Source organism: Phodopus roborovskii, unplaced genomic scaffold (genome assembly GCF_943737965.1).
Source record: "Phodopus roborovskii unplaced genomic scaffold, PHOROB, whole genome shotgun sequence".
Classification (NCBI taxonomy): Eukaryota; Metazoa; Chordata; class Mammalia; order Rodentia; family Cricetidae; genus Phodopus; species Phodopus roborovskii.
The window spans coordinates 4,973,385-4,996,338 of record NW_026126566.1 but is presented as its reverse complement, the minus strand read 5'-3'; the positions used below and the strand labels follow the sequence as shown (position 1 = coordinate 4,996,338).

At 45.3% G+C, this 22,954-nt stretch overlaps 1 protein-coding gene across 1 annotated transcript; it reads left to right on the top strand.

Annotated features, from left to right (window-relative positions):
* Window positions 1-19,466, top strand: Gfra3 (GDNF family receptor alpha 3). Its single transcript, XM_051202361.1, has 8 exons — window positions 1-141; window positions 6,485-6,772; window positions 11,570-11,662; window positions 14,124-14,436; window positions 18,225-18,328; window positions 18,502-18,636; window positions 19,048-19,136; window positions 19,347-19,466. Exons 1-8 carry the CDS (start codon window positions 60-62, stop codon window positions 19,434-19,436), a joined length of 1,194 nt encoding a protein of 397 aa, XP_051058318.1. The 5' UTR covers window positions 1-59; the 3' UTR covers window positions 19,437-19,466.
* The last annotated feature ends 3,488 nt before the right edge of the window (window positions 19,467-22,954 follow it).

Below are 22,954 nucleotides of genomic sequence, written 5' to 3'. Positions count from 1 at the left end.
GCGGCACCCTGCGCAGGCAGAGCTCCGGGAGAGCGGACACCCGGCGTCCCCACCCCGCCATGGGACGCTCCCGGAGCCCAGGACCGCCGCCGCTGGTGGTCCTGCTACTGGTGCTGTCGCTGTGGCTGCCACTTGGAGCAGGTAAGTGTCCTCTGGGGCTATAGGGCAGGTGGAGCTAAAAGTGTTGGGGCGCAGTTAGCTGCCTTGTGTTCTCGCTCTTCTGTCTCTCCCGAGTCTGGGAAACTAGAGTAGGAAGCCCAGAGTGTCAGAAGAGGGCTGGTTTCCAAGAGTATGGAGCCCCAGCAAATCCTGGCTACCCACGCGTTTCCTCGCCCCTGGTTCTACTTCTTTCCTCTTTTGAGGTGCATCTAAACCAATCATGGGACAACCTGAAACCAAGGCACTACCAAGTCAGCATCCCCAAGAGGTGAGAATCTGACCAGAGGCTGCCATTGGCTCTCAGTGGCCTTCAACTCTTCTGCACCGCCTAAAGGAAGTAGAAGCTGAAGAATTGGTGCAGAGGACACAGAATAGGCTTGTAAACTGTTGTATTGCCGAGAATGCTGCCACCAGCCTGCTCTATTCCTACACTGGGATATGATTTTCAATTAATTACTTAATTGATTGATGTAATTTTTTGGTTTTTCAACATAGGGTTTTCCTGTGTATCCCTTGGCTATCCTGAAACTCACGATATAGACCAGGCTGGCCTTGAACTCACAGAGATCTGCCTACCTCTGCCTCCTGAGTGCTGGGATTAAAGACGTGCACCACCACCACAGGATTTTTATTTTTAAAAAATTAATTAATTAGTTAATTAAACTTTAAGACAGAGTCTCATGTAGTGTCCCTGTTCTGGGACTGACTATGTAGAAGATGACCTTGAATTTCTAATCCTGCTTCCACCTCCCATGTGCTGGGATTATAGATGTGTGCCACCCGGCCGCCCCTCCTGTTTTATGTTCTGGGGATAGAACCAAAGGCTTTGAGTATACTAATAGAGCAGACGACTGAGCTAAAACTCCCAACTGAGCTACAACTCCCACTCTCACTGGATGTAGGCTTGCTTGTTTGCTTGTGGAATTTTTCTTTTTCTTTTTTGCTTGTTTGTTTGTATTTTTTCTTAGTCAGGGTCTCACTATGTTGCCCTAGATGTCCCAGAACTCTATATAAATCAGGCTGGCCTCAAAGTCACAGAAATCCACCCACCTCTGCCTCCCAAGACCGGACATTAAGTTTTTTGTTTTTTAGGTTTTTTTTTTGAGATCCACTTGCTCTATACACTTCTTTTTTTTTAATTGAAAATAGATTTTTATCTCATACTATACATCCTAATGACAGTTTTCCTTCCCTCTAATCTCCCCAGCTCCATCTACCTTCCTCCCCCCAAGCTCTACTCCCCTTCTGTTTCCCGTCAGAAAAGAGCAGGCCTGCAAGAGACAACAACCAAACATGACAAAACGGTACAATCGGACAAAGCAAAAGCCCTCATCCAAGCTGGGCAGGGCAACCCAATGAGAGGAAAGAGGCCCACGAGCAGGCAGAAGAGTCAGAGACACATGCATTCCACTGTTAGGAGTCCCACAAAATCGGTGCAGAGAACTCCCTGTCAAGCCGGTTGGCTTTCCCCAGCAGGGTGCCGGTACAGTGCCTTCCCCACAACATAATTGATCCACAGTCAATTTTATGGGATTATATAGTTCAGAGCTGATTCAGGACCATGATCTACCCCAAGGAAGAGAATCCTAAAGTCCCTGGAAAGAATGATAAAGACCTTAGGAATGAGGAAAGGCACTCACTGTGGGCCTCCTGCCAGAGCCAGAGTAGGAAAACAAAACAAGACAAACAAACAAACACAACCTAGCCCAAGCTGAAGAAACCTTACCGTGAGTGAGAAATCACATACATACACACACACACACACACCAGATGTGGTGCTACAGAAATACAGTCGAGCAGGACATGGTGCTGTAATCCCAGCACTCTCCAGGCTGAGACAAGAAGATCTTGAGTTCAAAGCCAGTCTGGGCTACACAGCAATACCCTGCACCATAGGGAGTGTACTTGCTGTGCAAGCATGAGGACCTGAATTCCTGTTCTCCAGTACTTACATAAAAGCCGGGAGCAGCAGCTCACATCTGTAACATCAGCAGTAGGGGTGGGGTGGAGGGAGGTCTAGCCAAAATAATGAGCTTCAGGTTTGGTAAGAAAACCTGTCTCAAAAAATGAAAGTGACCGGGTGGTGATGACCCACACCATTAGTCCCAGCACTCAGGAGACAGAGGCAGGCAGATTCCTGTGAGTTCAAGGCCAGCCTGGGCTACAAAGCTACACAGAGAAACCCTGTCTTGAAAAACAAAACAAACAAGCAAAAAAATAAGAGTGGCGAACAATAAAGAAAGACACCTAACATGGATCAGTGGCTTCCACAGGTATATGACACACAAACATCCACGTGCACTCACACACACACACACACACACACACACACACACACACGAAACAAATAAACGAGAAAGGGAAAAAAGAAGGGGCTAGTCGGCACAGCCTGTCTCCATCAGTAAATCTGGGCAGTAAGAACTCATCATTCTGCCTTGACTGCCCACCAGGAAATTCCACTCGTCCCAACATATGGCTGCTTGTTAGGGTCAGAGATAAGCACTAAATAGTTGCCTTCCTCATTAATTGGTGAAGTAGAATGACAGACAGGTCCATCCCACAGTAACACTTGTAATAATTTCTGCTCAGGTGGCCTCAGCAGGGCCTATGGATGTGAGTGTACTGCCTTGCATCATTCTTAGGGCTCAAGCACTACAGCATGTGTGTGCTTGAGCACACATGTTCATGTGTGCACCCATGCACGTGTACACACACACACACACACACACACACACACACACACACACACACACCACTGCTGTCCAGTAGCTGCCAAGTGCTGCTTATGAGCAAAGACTAACAGGGACTTTTTAATAATTGAGTAGGAGTATACCACTGCTCACTTCAAGCCAAGCATAAAGGGGACTTCCCACTCTCAGGGAAGTGGCATTATGGACCAAAAATCATTCTAAACTAGATGGAAAACATGGGTTCTATGTTCTAACTTTGAGCTAGGCTGGACTGACTACATGCCTTAATGCTTGTTGTTTTTCTTGACTCGTTCATCCATAAATGGATGTCCATGCAAGGAGCCACCCTGCAGAGAAGCAGATGAGCCTCTGATGCCCCCAAAGCAGAGGCTGCCAATTAGTCCTTCTGTAATGAACCCAGTTAGAACAGTTACAAAAGGCACAAAATGCTTACATGGGGCTGCCGTTACTCAACGCTGGATGTAAGGTTATAGGCAGGGGAGCCTGGGTGTGCCCATTCTTCCAAGAGAAATCATCTGACTTTTAAAAGTCTCCTTCTTGAGACTGGGTCTCAGTTTACAGCCATGTTTGGCCTTGAACTCACAGAGAACACCTTCCTCTACTGGGGGTTTGTGCCACCAGTATGTGCTGGGAAAAGGTATGTGCCACCATGCCTGTGGAGCACCATGTTTTTTGTTTTGTTTGTTTGTTTGTTTGTTTTTTGAGACAGGATCTCTCTAAACAGCTGTTCTGGAAATCACTATGTAGACCAGGCTGACCTCAAACTCACAGAGATTTGTCTCTGCCTCCTGAGTTCTGGAATTAAAGACATTCGCCACCATGTCTGGCTTTTACATAGCCACTAATTATATCTCTGAAAGATTTTCTTTGGGTCAAAGTAGGTAAGGAAAAGTTGGTGTGGTGTGATCTCAGCACTCAACAGTCTGATTAGATTGCCCATTGGCAAATTCCACGACTCCTAACCTGTGGCTGCATGTTAGGGTCAGAGGTAAACATTGAACACCTTCTTCATTAGCTAGTGAAGTAGAATAAATGGTAGGTCTATTTGACAAGGTCAGCCTGATTTACATGGGGAGTTCTAAAGCTGTTGGACTACATATCAAGTTCCAACCAGTCCTGGCTACCTAGGAAGACTGTCTCAAATATAAACAAGTAATACTAAAAAGGAAAGAAAAGAATGTAGACATGTTGTGGTAGCACTTGCCTGGCTTTCAGTCTCCAATTGTCTGCCCAGAACTTTAGATAAAAGAAAGAAAAGAAAAAGGATTAGGGATATCACTGAGCATTGGACCTGTTGCCTACCTAACATGAGCAAGGCCCTAGATTCAGTTTCCCAACACCAGCCAAGAAGAAAAGAAAACATATGTGTCAATCAAAGCAAACATCTGTGCCTTGTATCAATTTATGATCTTGCCCTGAATTAAGCCCCTGTGTCACAATCTGGGAAGCAATCTCTACTTTTTTTTTTTCCTCTTGAAATTTGAATTTAAATCCCTTCAAGTTCTCTGTGACCTGAGGGGCTGGTGAATCTGCCAGACTCAGGCCCGGTCAAGTACCAGCAGAGAGCTTTTTCTTTGGAACCGGTTAGGACTCAACATTTGGTCCAGTTAAGTGTTTGTTTAGTTCAGTGACTGCAGTGAGACTGAAACCTGGGACATTTCTCTCAATCAACCACTAACCCATACTTATTTGTAACTATCATCTCTCTAAACTTTCTAGAATTCCTCAACTTGTTTAAATCCATGTTCCTCTTTTGGTAAAGGTCCTTTCTTTTTTCTCTTTGAGACAGGGTCTCTATCTGTAGTTGTGACTGTCCTGGAACTGGCTATGTAGACCAGACTGGCTTCAAACTCACAGAGATGCTCCTGCCTCTGTCTTCTGGGTGCTGGGATCAAAGGTGTGTCACCATGTTCAGCAAGCTTTTTCCATTTTTGTTCAACATCATCCTTAGTCATTAGGAAAATGTACCAATCATTACATACACATATACAATCAAGTAAGTAAGTAAGTAAATCTCATGCCATACTTAAATATTTTTGAAAATTTAAGAGCTTTGCCCCCCACCTTACACATATGAAGTTATCTAGTAAAACTTTTATTTTATATTCATGGGTATTTTTCCTGAATATACTTGTGGTCCACATGTGTGCACAGTCCTTGAGGTCAGAGAGGGTTCAGGTTTCCTGGGACTGACAGAAGTGTGCCATGATTGCACGCAAGAGCAGTCAGTGCTCTTACTCTCTGAGCTCTTGATCTTTAGCCCCCCTTCTTTTTCTCTCTTTAATTTTAAAAGACTTATTTTATTATTTATGTGTATGTCTGTATGTGTGTATCTCTCTCCCTTTCTACGTGAGTGCAAGTGCCAAAAGAGACTGGAAAATTGAATACCTTGGAACTGAGGTTGCAGCCGGTTGTGAGTTGCCTGATGTGGGTGCTGGGAATTGAACGAAGGTTCTCTGGAAGAGCATTATTCTCTCTTAAGAGCTGAACCATCTCCATGGTGCTTTCTTCTTCCTCCTCTTCATCTTTTATATTTGTTTACTTATCTGGGGTGATGGACGGCACACGTGCAAGTCAACGAACAACCTGCAGGCATTTCTCAGGCTTGGTAGAAAAGTTCATCTTGCCAAAAAAACCAGCATGGACTTTTAAATGGTTGTGGTGGCCCCTGAGGGGACTGTCTCTAGCCCAGCCTGTGCTAGGCTATAGAATAAGACTCCATTTAAAGGAAAGTAAAGAAAGAAAGCCACATGCTTAGTAAGTGACAGAGTTATTGTCATCTTTCATGGATTTTACCTCATTACTCTGGGTAAATTTCACAAATGTGTTACTGAGCAAAAGAAGCTGTGTCATGCATGGTGGCTCATATCTGTAATCTCAGCACTCAGGAGTCTGAGGAAGGAGGAAAGGTGAAGAGTTCAAGGCCAGCTGAACTCCTGGGGTACATTGGGCCATTTAGGAAGAAAACCTCTAAAAGGGGCTAGAGAAATGCCTCAGTAGGTAAGAGTGATTACTTGGTAAGCAAGAGGGTTTGAATTCAAATCACTAGCATCCTCAGTTAAAACAATAACAAAAACAAAACAAAACAGTCATGGCTGTGTGTACCTGTAACCCTGGCATTGTGGGGCAGAGATAGGCAGATTCTTAGAGCTTGGTGGTCAGCCAGCCTAGACAGAAAGATGAGCTTCTGGTCTAGTGAGAGATCCTGTAGCAAGACAACAAGGCAGAGAACAATAGAGAAAGACACCCTTTGTCCTGCTGTGGCTTCTGCATGTGTGTGCATAGACACATATACTGCACACAGGCAATACTCCACACAAATAAATAAACACACATATATGTACATACATACATACTTGCCAAGATGCAAAAAATATTGAGTGAAAATAAAATTGATCTCTGGTGTGTGCTGAGAATTGAACCTGGGTCCTCTGGAAGAGCAGCCAGTGCTCTTAACTTCTGAGCCATCTCTCCAACACCCTCCATACCTATTCTTAAAGGGCTTTGTGATACCCTAACATCTGCTCATGATTTCATTGGAATCTGTCCTACCTTGCCTCACGATAGTACTCCCTGGCAGATTTTGCGGCCTCACGTGATTGCTGTCTTTACAGGAGATTCCCTTCCCACAGAGAGCAGGCTTGTGAACAGCTGTATCCAGGCTAGAAAGAAATGCCAGTCTGATCCCGCTTGCAAGGCTGCCTACCATCAACTGGAGTCCTGCACCTCTAGTCTAGGCACCGAATTGCCCTTAGAGGGGTCTTCCACATCTGCAGACTGCCTAGAGGCAGCACAACAACTCAGGAACAGCTCTCTCATGGGCTGCACGTGCCACCGGCGCATGAAGCACCAAGCTACTTGTCTGAATATTTTCTGGACTGTTCACCCTGCCAGAAGCCTTGGTAAGGCCACTCTCCTAGAGTGTACTAAGCAGGGAAGGTAGATTTGGGGCAGTCATTTCTCAGTGGTATAAGACAATATAGTTGATTTTGAAGAGGATGAATGTGTTGTGCATATGGCGTCAGTAAGAGATACAGGGAAAATCTGGCATTATCTTATTGGGTCCTCTACCTATTTCTTCCTTCCTTTTAGAAACATTTTTAGCCTCTTACCGGGTGTTGGTGGTGTGTGTTGTTAATCCCAGCACTGGGGAGGCAGAGGCAGGCAGATCTCTGTGAGATCGAGGCCAGCCTGGTCTACAGAGAGAGTTCCAGGACAGACTCCAAAGCAACACAGAGAAACCCTGTCTCGAAAAACAAAACTATTTTTTTTTTTTTTAGACTTTTTTGTTACCACAAAAGTCCATTAAAAAGCAGACTAGTAGCTGGAGGTGGAGACTCATGCCTTTGATCACAACAGTTGGGAAACAGAGGCAGGTGGGTAGGTCTCCAGAGCTTGTCCCAGAACAGTCAGGACTATACAAGGAAAACCTGTCTCAAAAAACAAACAAGATATTTATTTATTCGTGTGTGTAGATATATGTTCATATGCATGCCAGGGTACACATGTGGGTGTCTTCTACCTTATGGGTTCTGGGAATCAAAGCTTGGTGGTAAGTCCTTTTAACTGCGAGCCATCTTGCTAGCCCTTTGCATCCACTTTTCTTGTCTGTATCATCTTCTTCACAAAGCTCTTAAGCCAGGGAGATTCCCAGCCTGAGGAGTTCTGGAAATAGGATCCTGAGAGAAAATGAGGAAAGTGGTCTCAGCTCATAACAGGTTGAGCACACCATGGGACCTATGGACTCAGAGAGAGTAGGAAGCGCACATCATTTAAGTTTGTAACAAAAAGGTTTTCATTAACTAGACAGGAGTCAGCAAGAGAGAAGGTACAGAGGGAGCCAGCAGGAAATTCTCTACTCATCACCTCTGTGTATCCCTGGCTGTCCTGGAACTTGCTCTATAGACCAGGCTAGCCTGGAACTCAGAGGTCCTCCTGCCTCTGTCTCCCAAGTTCTGGAACTATGTTGTGATAGAAAAAAAAAAAAAAAAAAAAAAAAAAAAAAAAAAAAAGACTTCCAGAGGTGAACATGGAGGCTTGTAATTCCAGCACTAGAGGGACTAAGGTATGAGGATCTCCACAAATTTGAGGATAGCCTAGGCTAGTTAGACCCTGTCTCATACAACAAAACAAAACAAAAACCCAAAAGAAACAAACAAAAAAGGATCAAAAAGGGCTGGGGAGGTAGCTCAGTCAACCTTGCAAACACAAGACCTCTAAGTTTGATCTCAGAATCCACATTAAAACAAAACAAATGGGCATGTGACATTTGTAATTCCAGGACTGGGGAAGCAGACAGGCAGATCCCTAGGGGTGCTGGCCAGGCAGCTGAGCCTGCTTGCTGAGTCCCAGGCCAATGAGGGGCCTTTTCTCAAAAAACAAACAAGAAAACAAAACAGGAGGTGGGGTGGGGATGGGCTGGAAAGTTGTTTCAGTGGTAAGAGCACTGGCTGCTTTTCCAGAGGACCTGGGTTCAATTCCCAGCACCCAGGAGATGGCTCATAACTATTGTAACTCCAGGTTCAGGGGATCTGACACCCTCTTCTGGCACTCGGACACTTTTTTGCTTTTGCTCAAGGGTGTTAACTATGAGTCACAGAATGGCCTTAGAGGTGTGACCTCCTGCCCTCAACCTTTGAGTGTAGAGAGCACAGGCATATGTCCTGGCTCATGAAAATTTCTCTGCTGGGTCTGGATCTGGCTCCTCTTGATCTAGAAACCCATACATTGAAGACAAGTCATTTGCCTTCTGCATGGTGAGGAACAGAATCAGGACACAATTAACACGCAGAGAGGGGGCTCTGGGAGGCATAGGGCACACTGACTCATAGCTTAAGTTGAAAGGTCCTCTTCCTTAGGAAGAGGGATGCTCCCTTTGCTCTGGGGTGCTGTTGCCCTGTCCATTGTTCTGTAGGACTCTTGGCCCGGCCCTCTGCCAGGTTCTTGCTTTTCAGTTACTCTCTTTGGCCATGTTTAAAACGTGCACTGGAGGCTGCAGCCTCCTTGGGGACTGAGCTGTATTCTCAGCCTGCTTCCTGCCTGAAGGATGTCGGAGATTTTAAGTCTCAGAGTCTCTTTTAATATGGGCTGGTAGCTCTTGGCTGTACAACACATAATTGCTTTTTCTATCTTTGATTTCTGTCATCTCGTGGGCCCAGAAACCTTTCCCACAATTTAAGACATGTGCTTCCTTCTAGACCGAATTAAAAGTCCGTTGCCCTTGTCAGGCCTCCAAGGGAGTTACTGTTTTAATCTTCCTTTTTCTTCTCCTGATTATATCTGTCCAACTGACAGGATTCACTGCTAACCCTTGATCAATCAAGAGATCCCAATGACTACCAGGGCACCCATGTGTTTGATTTGTCTTTCTTCCCCGTTGAGTTATGACCAACTTTATAACTCCAAACCCTTCCCAGCCTTATTTTCTGTCTGAATCGGAGAGGAAGTCACATCTCTTAATCCCGTGTAAATCCTGAAATTCCTGATCTGTTTTGGTTTTGCTGTTGGTTTGTTTTTGTTTTTTGTTTTTTTGCAATGGCCCTCTTGAAACACATGGCTTCTACATGTATGATCAGAATTATAAACAGTAAAGTGTGTTTCTGCTTCCCAGATCATTTTTTAAAAATTATTTTTATTGATTTGGTTTTTACATTCCAATCCCAGTGTGATTCCCTTCTTCCCTCCCACTGCCGCCCCCCAACATCCTCTACCTCCCATGTGCTCCTCAGAGAAAATCAGGTCTGTCCTAGGAAGTCTACTAAGTCTGTTCTGTCATCTCGTTGAGGCAGGGCCAAATTACCTCTCCACCCTCCACACCCCTGTGTCTACGCTGAGCAAGGTACCTCTTGTCTTTTATTTTTTGAGACAGGGTTTCCCTGTGTAGTTTTGGCTGTCCTGAAATTCACTTTGTAGCAAGTCTGGCCTCAAACTCAGAGATCTCCTTGCCTCTCTGCTGTCTTGAAAAACAAACAAGCAAACAAAAACCAAAACAAATGCTAGATTAAATTGCAGTTACAACAAGCCCTCCCCCCAGAACCCGGGCTTTTAAAAAGGGAACTGTATTTCTTGCTCGTGTTTTACATCTGATGCGAGCTTCCTTCAATTGCCTTAGCTCCACCTTTTGTCTTCATGGAAGGATCCAGGCTGGTAGAGAGACAAGGAGGGCAGCAGAATCATGTGATGGTTCTAAAACTTATGCTCAGATATGATTGACATTGACAACATTTTATTCTAAACTCCATAGGCTGAAGTCATATGGCCAAACCCAACACCAGTGGACTGAGCATGCATATTCCTCTCACAGGGACCTGGAAGTCCCATGGCAACAGTAGGGAGGTGTAAACCCCCCCCCCCCACAGGATTGGGTGATGGGGCGGAAACCAGAAGTGGTGACACCATCTACTGCATCCCTGTTCCTGCCCTCCACTACTCATCCTTTTTGATCTTCCCAGAGGCATCTTCTGGGACTCTCCCACTTCCTGCTGCCCTTTCTTTTTTAAGGCCCACTCTTCTCTGTTTGACTGACATCTGTGGTCCTGCAGTCTTGAAGATGCATTTACAAAGGCCTGTTGGGTGACACCAGAAAACTCCCCTCTTTCTTCCAATGTGATCAATTTAGAGACAGGGTCTCATGTACCCAGGCCAGCTTCTAACTTGCTATGTAGCCAAAGGTGACCATGAACTCTTTGATGTACCTACCTCTACTCCTTCAATGCCGGCATAATTACAGGCAGGAACCACTATGCCCAACTTATCGTTGATGCTGGAAGTAACATGCCAGGCAAGCACTCTAACCCTGAGCTGCATCCCAGCTCCCAGCAATATTTATTGAGCACCCACCATGCTTATAACCTAGCAAATGCCCTTTAGGAGTCCAGAGCCCCACAGGATGACTGAGAGAGGTTTTGGTTGTGGGGTCACTGTGTCTTTCCTTTCTCTGTTTTTTTCATTTCGGTCCAGCTCAGTTCCTGTCCTCACTTCCATTTCTGGGCTGTATTGTGTGTAGAACACAGTCCATTTCTGTTCCTTCTGTAATGGCAAGGGAAGTGAAAAGCATCTCCTTGCTTGATTGTGTGCGCATGGCCAATGTCTACACTTAGGTGCAGAAACTCTGGAATCAGTGCAGATTTCATATCTCCCCTGCCCATCTATTTGAGACAAGGTCTCTTTATGTAGCTCTAGCTGTCATGAAACTCACTATATAGACCAGGCTGACCTCTAATTCGTAGAGATCTGCCTCCCTTGTCCCTACCCTTCATCACCATTGTGAGGAAAGGTGTGCACCACCATGCCTACCCCAGTTCCCCTTCTTATTAAGCTAAAGTGAATCTAAGCAAGTCACTTAACCTCTCATCCTCAGTTTCATCTTACCTACTCAGATCTCTAGGAGGGATGAAATGAGGTGTGTGTGTGTGTGTGTGTGTGTGTGTGTGTGCGCGCGCACACACACACGTGCCTGGGGTCCAGTGAGTTTAACAATGATACCTCTTAATTATCTCATGTATTTATTCATCAGGCCTAACCTGTATCTTCATGGTTCTGAATTATTCTCATCTACACAGCTCATAGCTCCCTAGGTACGAGGCTATGCCTTTTGTTTTGCTGTACAAGGCCTTGCAGTCTGATCCAGCAACTTCAGCCCTCCCTGCTCCCTTTTACAAGTTCTCTCCTTGGCTTTCATTATTCCCTGTTCCTTCTAGGTGACTATGAGTTGGATGTCTCCCCCTATGAAGACACAGTGACCAGCAAACCCTGGAAAATGAATCTCAGCAAGCTGAGCATGCTCAAACCAGGTGTGGAGGACAAGCCTAGGATGGGAAAAGGGAGGCTGGGCCTGGGCTCTGAGGGGAGGGTGGCTGAAGGGAGCATACACTGGGGGCACTTTGTGGGGATAGTTTCTGCCTGCTGTGTCAGGATGGAAGTCTGAGCTATGGTGCAAGATCTGTGTTCACAGGAATCATTAAAAAGCAGCAGTTACTAGGGAAACCTCCATTAGGGCCACTGGTCCTCAGGAAGGGTGTGTGAGAGCAGTGGCGGCAGAAAACATGCTGAAATGGAGTGTTTGCCCACATTGAAGGTGGCCAGGAAAGCAGTGTCTACAGAAGTCCCTAAGGACTAGGAAATTGCTTGTTATCAACCATTCTAATGGGGTGGGTGAGAAGTTGGGCAGAAAAAAGTAGCAAACATCTCATTCCTCACAGGGGTCACTCAGGGTGGGAGCTCTTAGTCCATCAAGGGCTGTGATGCACATTTTCCTCAGGACAGTGAGGCTGTGAACTACTTGAGAAAACACAGAAATGCACTGCAGGGGGCAGGGGGTGGTAGTATATGCCTTAACCCAAGCTCTTGAGAAGAGGAGGATGATCAGGAATTCACGGTCATCCTCAGCTACAGAGTGAATTCTGGGACAGCCTGGGCTACCTCTCTAAAAACACAAAACAAACCAACAAACAAACAAAAACAAAGAATGTGTTCAGGCATTAGTTTTTAAGATACAAGTAAGAATTATTGTATAGTATAGTTGGTTCTGTATTTTTTCAGTTAGGATTTTTCTTGTTTTTGAGACAGGGTCTTGCTATGTAGCCCAGACTGGCTTTGAGGTCTTGCTCTTTATTCTTCTGCCTCCAAGTGCTAGAATTATATGAGTATACTCCTGTGCCTGGAAGAATTCCTGTGTGTGTGTGTGTGTGTGTGTGTGTGTGTTATGTTTGTTTGTTTTGGGTTTTTTGTTTTTGTTTTTGTTTTTTTGAGGTAAGATCTCACTATGTAGTCCTGGCTGGCCTAGAACTCACTATACAAATCAGACTTGCCTCAAACTCACAAAAATTCATCTGCCTCTGCCTCCTGAGTGCTGGGATTAAAGGTATGTGCACCAGCTTGAGTTTTATATTATAGTCAGTATGTATATTAGAATTGGAATTTTAAGGAAAAAGCCCATAAACTTATACCTAATAAACCCATTAAGAGAAACCAGTAAATAACCTGTAAAAATCACAGCCTGCTAGAATGTTCTGGGTTGTTGGAATAGTTTTTTTTAAAAAAAAGATTAATTTAATTGTCATGTATACAGTATTCTGCCTGCAGGCCAGAAGAAGGCAGCAGATCTCATTATAGATGGTTGTGAGCCACCATGTGGTTGTTGGGACTTGAACTCAGGACCTCTAGAAGAGCTGCCAGTTCTCTTAACCTCTGAGCAACCTCTCCAGCCCCCGGAATATTCTCTTAATAGAAATATCATCAGGGGTGTGGGGCTGTAACTCAGTAGTGTGTATACAATATGTAATGAATCCTGGCCCCACAACTCCATACAGGAAAAATATCACTCTAGCTGTGTGGTGATGGTACATACCTTTAATCCTAGCACTTAGGAGGCAGAGGCAGGTGGATCTCTGTGAGTTCAACACTAGCCTGGTTTAAAGAGTGAGTTCTTGAACACCTAAGGTACACAGAGAAACCATGTTTCGTTACAAAGTTTCAGAATACAGGAGAATTTCCATATGTGAATCAGTAAATGAAAGATGGGCAAGTGACATAACACGGAATAGAAGAAACGGAAGATGGGCATGGCAGCTCATACTTGTACCCTCACACTTGGGAGGCAGGGCAGGAGGAGGACCTGAAGCTCAGGCACCTTGCTAGACGGCAAGCCAAGGGCCAGTCTGGGATACATGAGTCCCTGTCTCAAATCCAGGACAAATGAGCTGACTTGGTGGATGAGGGCTTTTGCTGCCGAGCCTGACCACCTGGAACCCATATGGTGCAGGAAGAGAACCAACTCCCTCAAGAGTTGTCCTCCAGCTTCCACACATGCTCCATAGCAACACACACACACACACACACACTTTAAAAGAAGAAAGGAAAAAAGATCTCCTCAAAACAAAACTCTGAACAGAAGAGAAAGGCCCCAGTCAAACCTAAGCAGAATTAGGTTGCATTGTCTTAGCAGCTGGGAAGTTCTCTGGGGTGTTGCAGAGCTTCTGGTTGGTGATTTCTGCCACCAGGTCTCACAGCATAGGATAGATAAATGAGTGGGTGTTAGATGTATGTGGATGGTGGTGGTGGTGATGATGATGATGATGACGACAACGAAGATGATTTAACCAAAGTAGATAAGAGCAGGGAAGGAGATAATCTAGAAGTGAATTAATTCAGCACAGTCCTTCCTTTCTGCCACCTCCACTACTTGTCACCTCAGGGATTGGCTGGGCTGCCTAGATGGACTCATCTGGTGACTTGGTGCTGCTCTCCCCACAGACTCGGACCTCTGCCTCAAATTTGCTATGTTATGTACTCTTAACGACAAGTGTGACCGCCTGCGCAAGGCCTACGGGGAGGCATGCTCAGGGTTCCGCTGCCAGCGCCACCTCTGCCTCGCACAACTGCGCTCCTTCTTTGAGAAAGCTGCAGAGTCCCATGCCCAGGCCCTGCTGCTATGTCCTTGCAGTCCCGAAGATGTGGGCTGTGGGGAGCGCCGGCGGAACACAATCGCCCCCAGTTGCGCCCTTCCTTCTGAGGTCCCCAATTGCCTGGACCTTCGGAGCTTCTGCCGTGCGGATCCTCTGTGCAGGTGCACTGTGAGGGTGGGCAGGATGGGCAGGGATGTGGCACACCTCTCTATCTGGGTCTGGCTGTCCTTCCTCAAAAGCTACATCTGATTCCCCATGAAACCGAGAGCCAGCCTAGTGGCTGTTTGGATACTTTGTGAAATCCAAGATTCTTTGGATATTTTGTGAAAGCCTCCCTCTCACCCTTCCTTCTTCCTTTCTGTAGCCCAGGCTGTCCACGACATTATGTAGCTTACGCTTCCCCTTGATTTTCTGAGTTCAGGGGATTATAAAGACACCCCACCATTCCTGGTCATGAGACTTACTTTATTTTACTTCTTGAGGCAAGGTTTCATATAACCCTGAACTCTTCTGATCCATCCCTCTGCCTTCTAAGTGATCCACCAATTTAGTTCCGGACCACACAGGGGCACAAAGTAAGACCCTGCCTAAAAACAAAAACAAATGAAAACAATCAAAAAACCCTATGTTTATTGTTTATTCACTTTTTTAGTGGAGTGAGGATGGTGGGGGTAGCCCTGTGGAAGTCAAAGGTCAACTCTCTCCTTCCACTGAGTAGGTCGTGGATAGAGAGGGAAGAAACTCTTCAGGTTTGGTTAAGTGATTTCATGTCACTGGTCCAGAAACTGTTTCTTTCTTTCCTTCTTTCCTTCCTTCCTTCCTTCCTTCCTTCCTTCCTTCCTTCCTTCCTTCCTTCCTTTCTTTTAATCTTGTTTTGTTTTTGTTGTTGCTACTGCTCCTATTTTCATAGCCCTGGCTGTCCTGGAACTCACTAAGTAGACCAGACTGGCCTTTGAACTCAGAGATCTGCCTGCCTCTGGACTGGAGACCCTGGGAAATGGAGGTTTGCACCTGCAATCCCAGTGTTCTGAGAGTGGGAGGCAGAGGCAGGAGGATCCCCCCCCCAGCCTCTGGCCCAGGCAGAAGTAGGCAGCTGCAGAACGAAGGAAGATCCTGTGTCAACAAGTTGAAGGCACGGGATGACCCCAGAGGTTTGCCTGTCTTCCCCATACACATACCATGGGTCCCTAACCACTGCCCATGTAAATGAGGGGAAAAGTTTTTCCTCTTTTCAAGACAGGGGTTCTCTGTAGCTTTGGAGCCTGTCCTGGAACTTGACCAGCCCAGGCTGGTCTCTAACTCACAGATATCTGCCTGTCTCTGCCTACCGAGTGCTGGGACTAAAGGTATGCACCACCACCGCCCAGCAGGAAAACATTTTTTTAATTAAAAATTAAAAAAAGAAATAAAATTCCAAGCCAAGATAGTGGCTCGCATCTTAACTCTCAGCATTTGGAGGCCAAGGGAGAAAGAGCAGAAATGCAAGAACACCATCAGATGCACCCTGAACTTGAGGCCAACATGGGCTCTGTAAGACCTTGTCTCAAAAAAAAACAAAAATTAAAAACAAATCAAAATTAAGTTCTTTACAAGTGCAACATTCACTGAGCACTTACTCTTCCCCACAAGGCTGAGGACCCCGAGCAAGTTAACTCTGACCAGAATCCCATGAGATCTGTAGTGTTAGCCTAGTTTTTACAGAAAACTACATAGAACCTTAGAACCCTCAGGCAGGAGGGTGCTCGAATCCAGGAGTTTAAGATCACCTTGAAAAACACAGTAAGACAGTTGCAAAAGGTGAAAATTAAAAGTGTTAATGAGGATGTTTTCACAAAGCCCAAAAAAATCCAAAACAATGTGCTAAAGCATCGCTCAGCATTCCCTGACAGACATTCCCAGGCTTTCATATAGGATATGCCCCTCACCTCACAAGTGATTTCCTATGGAAGAGGGTGAGTATGAGTAAGATGTTTCAAAGTCAAACGGGTGTGAACTTAAGTCCTCATTTAGGTGCTAGAGAGATGTCTCGCCTGTAAAGAGCACTTGAAGCTATTGCAGAGGACCTGAATTCAGTTCCCCCACATGAAGACTCACACCGTGTAGAACTCCAGTTCCGGAGGAATCCAACTCCATCTTTGACCTCCATCAGCACCAGGCACACACATGGTGCACACACTTTCATTCAGGCAGACATATACAATACATACATACATACAAAATAAAGATAAATTAATCTTGTTTACAAAGCTTATACTGGGAGCCCCTTCCTACAGACTTGAGGCAGCTTTAGATACTTATTATTTACTGTTTAAACTTCATAAGAAATCTATAAGATGGTTGCTATTACTATTTTGTATCACCCTCAGTTTACAAATAAACAAATCATAGTAGAAAGAAGTGAAATAATAAGACTGAGAAGTGGTGGTTCATGCCCTTAGTCCCAGCACTTAGGAGGCAGAGGCAGGCAGATATCTGTGAGTTCAAGGCCAGCCTGGTCTACAGAGTTGTAGTTTCCAAAGCTACACAGAGAGACCCTGTCTCAAAAAAAACAAAAAACAAACAAACAAAAAAGTGAAATAACATCCTGGAGGCCTAAAATAAATTAGAGTCAGTTTCTTTCTTTTCTTTTTTTTTTTTTTTTTTTATTGTGGTTAGGAACTTCTTAGGTAGACCAGGCTAGCCTCAAACTCTCAGAAATTTGTCTGGCTCTGCCTCCTGGGATTAAAGGCATGCACTACCATGTCAGAGGAAAGTCAGATTTCTAAATTTGCTTTGGAAGGCAGGAAGGTGACTTAGTCTTTAGCCATTCTTCACTCCTGACACTGTTCTGGCAGCCATTACTATCATCTCACACATTTTAAAATGAGTAAAATACTGGCCCTGCCTTTAAGGAGTTCCTAGTTGAGTAGAAGTAATAGAGAAGTAAACCATTAACCTAGCACAAGTCAAAATGTAATACAAAGTGAAGAAACATATACAGGACATACTCAATTTTAACAACTAAAGATAGCTGTCATGATAGGTGGGTTTTGTTTGTTTGTTTTTGTTTTTTTACTTATTTTTATTTTATATGTATTTTGTGTGTCTGCATGTATGTCTCTGTGCCATGTATATGCCTGGTACCTTAGGAGCCAGAAAAAGGGATCTGATCCTGTAGAATGAGAGTTACAGTTGATTGTGAACCACCATGTGGGTGTAAAGACTCCAACTCCTGTCCTCTAGAAAAACAGCCAGTGCTCTTGACTGCTGAGCCATCGCTCCAGTCCTGGGGATTACATTTAATTACAGTAATTGATGTGGGAGGACCCAACACTGAGAGTGACACTATTCCCTGTGCTAGGGACTGTATGAAAAGAGAAAGTGAGCTAAATACAAGCATGCACCCATTCTCTCCCTCCTCTGTGCTGTGGACATGACTAGCCGCTTAAAGTTCCTGCTGCCGTGGCTTCCTTACTCTGTTGGATTGTAACCTGGAATTGTAAGATAAAATAAAAATCCCCAAATTTTATCACAGCAACAGAAAGAGAAACTAAGACAACTATCAAAAATAAATAAATAAATAAATAAATAAAAGACAACGGTCTCACCTAATGTAGGATATTAATAATTGGAGTATCTGGCATTCACCAAACATGTAATGTATACCAGGTTCTGTGCTGAATGCTGTATATGCATTCTGTTTCATCCTCCTGAAAGCTGGCCTGGCTATGCCGTTGTCCTCTCTGTTTTATAGTCAAGGAACCTTGGAAGAAGCTGTTGGAGACCAGGGGACCAGGAACTCACATTCATAGTGATGGGCTGTGGGGCTTCAGCAGTGGTAACTGAATTATGATGGCTGTGACGTTGCAGGCAGAAGAGGCTGGCACCAAGATAGGCGTGGCCAGCTGAAGGACAGTGAGGGTAAAGTCCAGATCCTCACTGGAGACCTTGGAAACTTCCTTTCTTCCAGATCACGCCTGATGGATTTCCAGACCCACTGCCATCCCATGGACATCCTCGGGACTTGTGCAACTGAACAGTCCCGATGTCTGCGGGCATACATGGGGCTGATTGGTGAGGCTGGGGCGTGTGTAGGGAATCAATAGGGTGGTCGACTCTGAGATGTAAATGCCCTGGAGCCAGCACCCAGGATGGTGCTGAGGTCCTGAGACAAATGGAAGAAGATGGATGCTGCAGTTGGAATTTGTCTAGACCCTGACAACCCCCTTCCTCTCTTCGCCCAACAGGAACCGCCATGACCCCAAACTTCATCAGCAAGGTCAATGCTAGTGTTGCCCTAAGCTGCACCTGCCGGGGCAGTGGTAACCTGCAGGATGAATGTGAACAGCTGGAAAGGTCCTTCTCCCACAACCCCTGCCTCAGTGCGTATGGCCCTCTTATACCCAGTGCCTGTAGCTAAGTCATGTATTGGCAGAGAGAAAGGAAGAGTCAGCTGCGTGGTCCACAAGGGTCCTGTCTATCTCTTTAGTTAGAGCATCCCTCTTTTGGGCTTAACCCTCCATCCTTCCAAAATGAACCCTTCTCCCTCCTCCCCCTCCTCTCCCTCCTCCCCCTCCTTCCCTCCTCCTACTCCCAGAGTGACTTCCATGCTGCCTGCTTACTACTTGTCCAGGCCCCAAGAACTTGAACTAGCAAGCAGAACAGTCAGAATTCGACTCCTACTTCCTGCCCACCTGCTGTATCCCAGGGACCCATGACATCCCCTTCTTGCCTTGGGAGTCTGCAAAACTTCCTGACACCTTGCTCCAATGTACTTTTTCTCCTGTGCTTAGCGGAGGCCATCGCAGCTAAGATGCGTTTTCACAGACAGCTTATTTCCCAGGACCAGGTGGACTCTACTTTTTCTGTGATGCAGCAGCAGGTAGGGCTTCCTCTATCATACACCTCAAGATTTTACTGCACTAGTTGGAGAAAATGCAAATCAATCAGACCAAGAGACAAGGTGGGAAAGATGTCATGAATCAAATAAACCTCTAATACACATGTCACGGGAAGGGGACAGTCATGTGACAGGCTTAGATGATAAAGGAAAAATGTCCTCTCGGCTGACTCTATTCCATTTCCTTTACAGACCCATAGCCCTGCTATAGGACCACAGCCCGGGCTACCTGTTCTTTCTTTCTTCGTACTTACCTTGTTTCTGCTTCAGACCCTCTGGTAGCTGGGCTTCCTCGGGGTCCTTTCTTCTTTCCACCACCACACCCAGACTGTTATGGGTGAGAAAATGACCAGCCCCTGGAAGAAGATGCAGTGTGCAACATCGCAACCCTGGACCAAGCAAGCATCCCACCTGACACGTCCTTTCTGCTCCACCTGAGGGCTCTGGAGAAGCTAGGCTTGACCTCAGAACCTGACTGGCTAGCTTTCAAACCTCCCTTACCCTTCTCTCTCAGGCTGTCCTCCTTAGAACTCTGTCACCTCAGTTTGACCATATATTCTGGTGATGATTTGCTTCGCCCCTCCCATCCCTTCTTCCTGCTTCCCAGGATCGCCCAGAGCCTACCAAGTCAATCATTCCCTATTGTGTTCTTCAGGAAGGCAGGGCTGAGGGTTCTGAGGCATCTGAGAAAGATGTTCCCTTTGTGAGGACGATTGGTGTTCCTGGCCCTTCCTCCCCTTTGAATGGAAGGTGAGAACTTTCCATCTTCACTGCTCTGCCATGTGATCCTGAACATTTGGGCATCAAGAGTTGGAGCCTTTGGGTTTACTGAATTCCTACTATGTCCCCAAGTCCCCCGACCCCTGGATCATGATTAAACATTTTGACCTAAAACTTTGATCTTTTCCCATTTCCTTATATTGTAAGTTTATACAAGTTTAGTGGTATGTGACTTCAGGCAGGTCTCTTAGCCTCTCTTGCAATAGAGTTGGGAGAAAAAATAGCATAGATAAAAGATGATATCCATCTATCTCTAGGTGATCCTGGTACCCTGTCTAGGGTTTACCAGTGCTGCTGCAGAGGCCCCCAGACAGCCACAGCATTTATTGAACCCTTGTGTTCCTGATCTGTTCCAGTTCCCAATAGGCCCAGAAGAAAGCAGAAGCTGTTCCTCGATCTCGAGGAATTTAATCCTACTGGAGTAAGGAAACATCTTCCCAAGTAGAGTAGTTGGAAGAATATATTTATAGGCTGTGAGTACTTGCTTATTTATTTATTCATTCACTCATTCTTTCAAAGGCCATCTAATCCATCCTGTCTCTGTAAGACGCTGGTGGATGGAAGAGGTTCCAAGGTAGTGATACTCAGATACTATCTCAACCCTTTCACCTACCAGCGTAGAGACACAGAGAAGACAGTCGTGAAAACAACAGTGTCATAAATGCAGCAACAAATTATAACAACCCTCATCTATTGAGCTTATACTGTGTGCCAATTACTATTTAATACATACTGTCTTCAAGAACACTCATTCGTTCATTTAAGCCTTTGTCATAGTTTAAAATTATTTTTTATATTTGTTTTTTATTTGGTTCTGGGTGTTCTGTAGCACATGCACACCCGGTGTCAACAGAGATGGGAAAGGGGCAGCCTGGGACAGGAATTACAGATCCTCCTGCTTCAACCTCCTGAGTGCTAGGATTACAGGTGTGGGTCACCATGCCTGGCTTCCCGCCGTCCCTCCCCTCCCTCCTTCCATTTTTATGGTGAAGCTTGGAATCAAATTCAGGGTCTGTGTACACTAGGCCAAGAACTCTCCCGCTCAGGTATTTGTCAGTGCTCTACTCCTACCTTCTTTTTGGGAAACAGGACCTGTGATGTAGCATGAATTCCCAGCTGGTCCTTACTCTGTAGTCCAGGTTGACCTTGAGCTTGTGGAGATCTTTCTCCTCAGTTGCTTCCTGTCTGGTGAGGTTGTAGAACTCTTCAGAGGTGCATCCCTACAGCAAGCCTCAGGGTAGACACTCTCCATCTCTGCTCCATTTCTGCTGCCTCATGCTCCTGCCAACATAGCTACAAGCTCCTACTAGCACAATGGATTTCCATCTCTTCAATTTGAGCCAAAATAAATTCTTCTTCCCCAAGTTGACTGTCAAGTATTTTTCCATAGCGATGAGAAACATAATTGGTATATTCTCAACAAGTCTTGACTTTGTCAGTCAAGAGCTGTGCAACCCTGGTCTGGGCCTCTCTGAGCTTTACTAAGCACATCTGTAACATGCAAAAGCATTGGCTGCACCTTATAAGGAATAAGGTACATCCTGTAAAGCATCATATCTGACACATAGTAAAAATAAGCATTTGTGGTGTATGGTGTCCAGACAATTCTGAAGAAGAAAGGAGAATCTGTAAGTCCTCACTCTTAAACTGCTAGAATGTTCCATGCACATCTGTAACATGAGGGTTAGGGGCATGTTTTGAAATGTGGGTAGGGCTGCACATTCAAGTGTAAGTCTCAAGCATACTGCAGCAACTGTGAATGGAGCTTGAGCTGGGCCTACCCTTCGTGCACACCATGGTCTTATATTGTATACATACATATGCATTGCTTGTTTAACCAGTTCTGAACTCACGGATATTTGGCTGTGTTTTTAATTTTTTATGTGTGTGAGCAAATAAGCATGCTATGGTACATGTATGGAGGCCAGAGGACAATTTGAAGTAGACACTTCTCACCATTTATGTGTGTCCCAGAGTTCAAATTCAGGTGGTCAGGGTTGGTAGTGAGCATGTGGTTGCTTGGGTTTTGAAATAGGCTTTCCTGAAGCCAAGGTTTGTCTCCAACTAGAGGTGAAGTTGAAGATGTGAGGATGATCTTCAACTGATCCTTATGCCCCTACTTAGTTTATCTTTTACTTCTGATAATATAATATCACCTGATAAATTATGGGGGAAAAGAGGTTTCTCCAGGCTACCAGGAAGCTGAGTCAAGAAAACCATGTGTTTAACATAAAGATTCCATTTTCATTAAAAGGAGTTTTATTAGCTGGGTGGTGGTGGTGCATGCTTTTAGTCCCAGCACTTGGGAGGCAGAGGCAGGCAGATCTCTGTGAGTTCGAGGCCAGCCTGGTCTATAAAGCTACACAGAGAAACCCTGCCTCAAAAAAAAAAAGTGGTTTATTTGGTTTACTTCTGGTTTAAGATCAAGGGACTATCTCTGGTAATGGCTTTGCTAGCAGAATCAATCTCTCCCTCCCTCCCTCCTTCTCTCTCTGTCATCAGCATTCAATCATGGAGGCACTCCCTTGATGATCTTATCTGATCACTTCTCAAAGGTCCCACTTCTAAATAGCAAGTTGGATTGTTTCCACTTTTTTTTGGGGGGGGGAAGTTGAGACAGGGTCTCACTCACTATGCAGCCCTAGCTGGCCTAGAAGCCACTGTATAGAGCAGGCTGGCCTCAAACTCACAGAGCCCCTCCTGCCTCTGCCTTAGGAGTTCTGGGACGGATATGCACCACCATGCACGCCTCCACTTTTTCAACACTTCACAACTTCAAAGAAACTTTCTGTGGAGGCAAATCAGATTCAAACCAGAGCACTTTCCATTCTTCTCTGATCTAAGTGTCTAAGTGTGTGTGCGTGTGTGTGTGTTGTGTGTGTGTGCGTGTGTGTTATGATGTAGATTAAACTGAGGGCCTCACATATGCTAAGTACTCTGCCACTGGGGTATGTCCCCAGCCACTGGCTTTTTTGTTTGCTTTTACTTAACAATATTTTATTTTATATGTATTAGTGTAT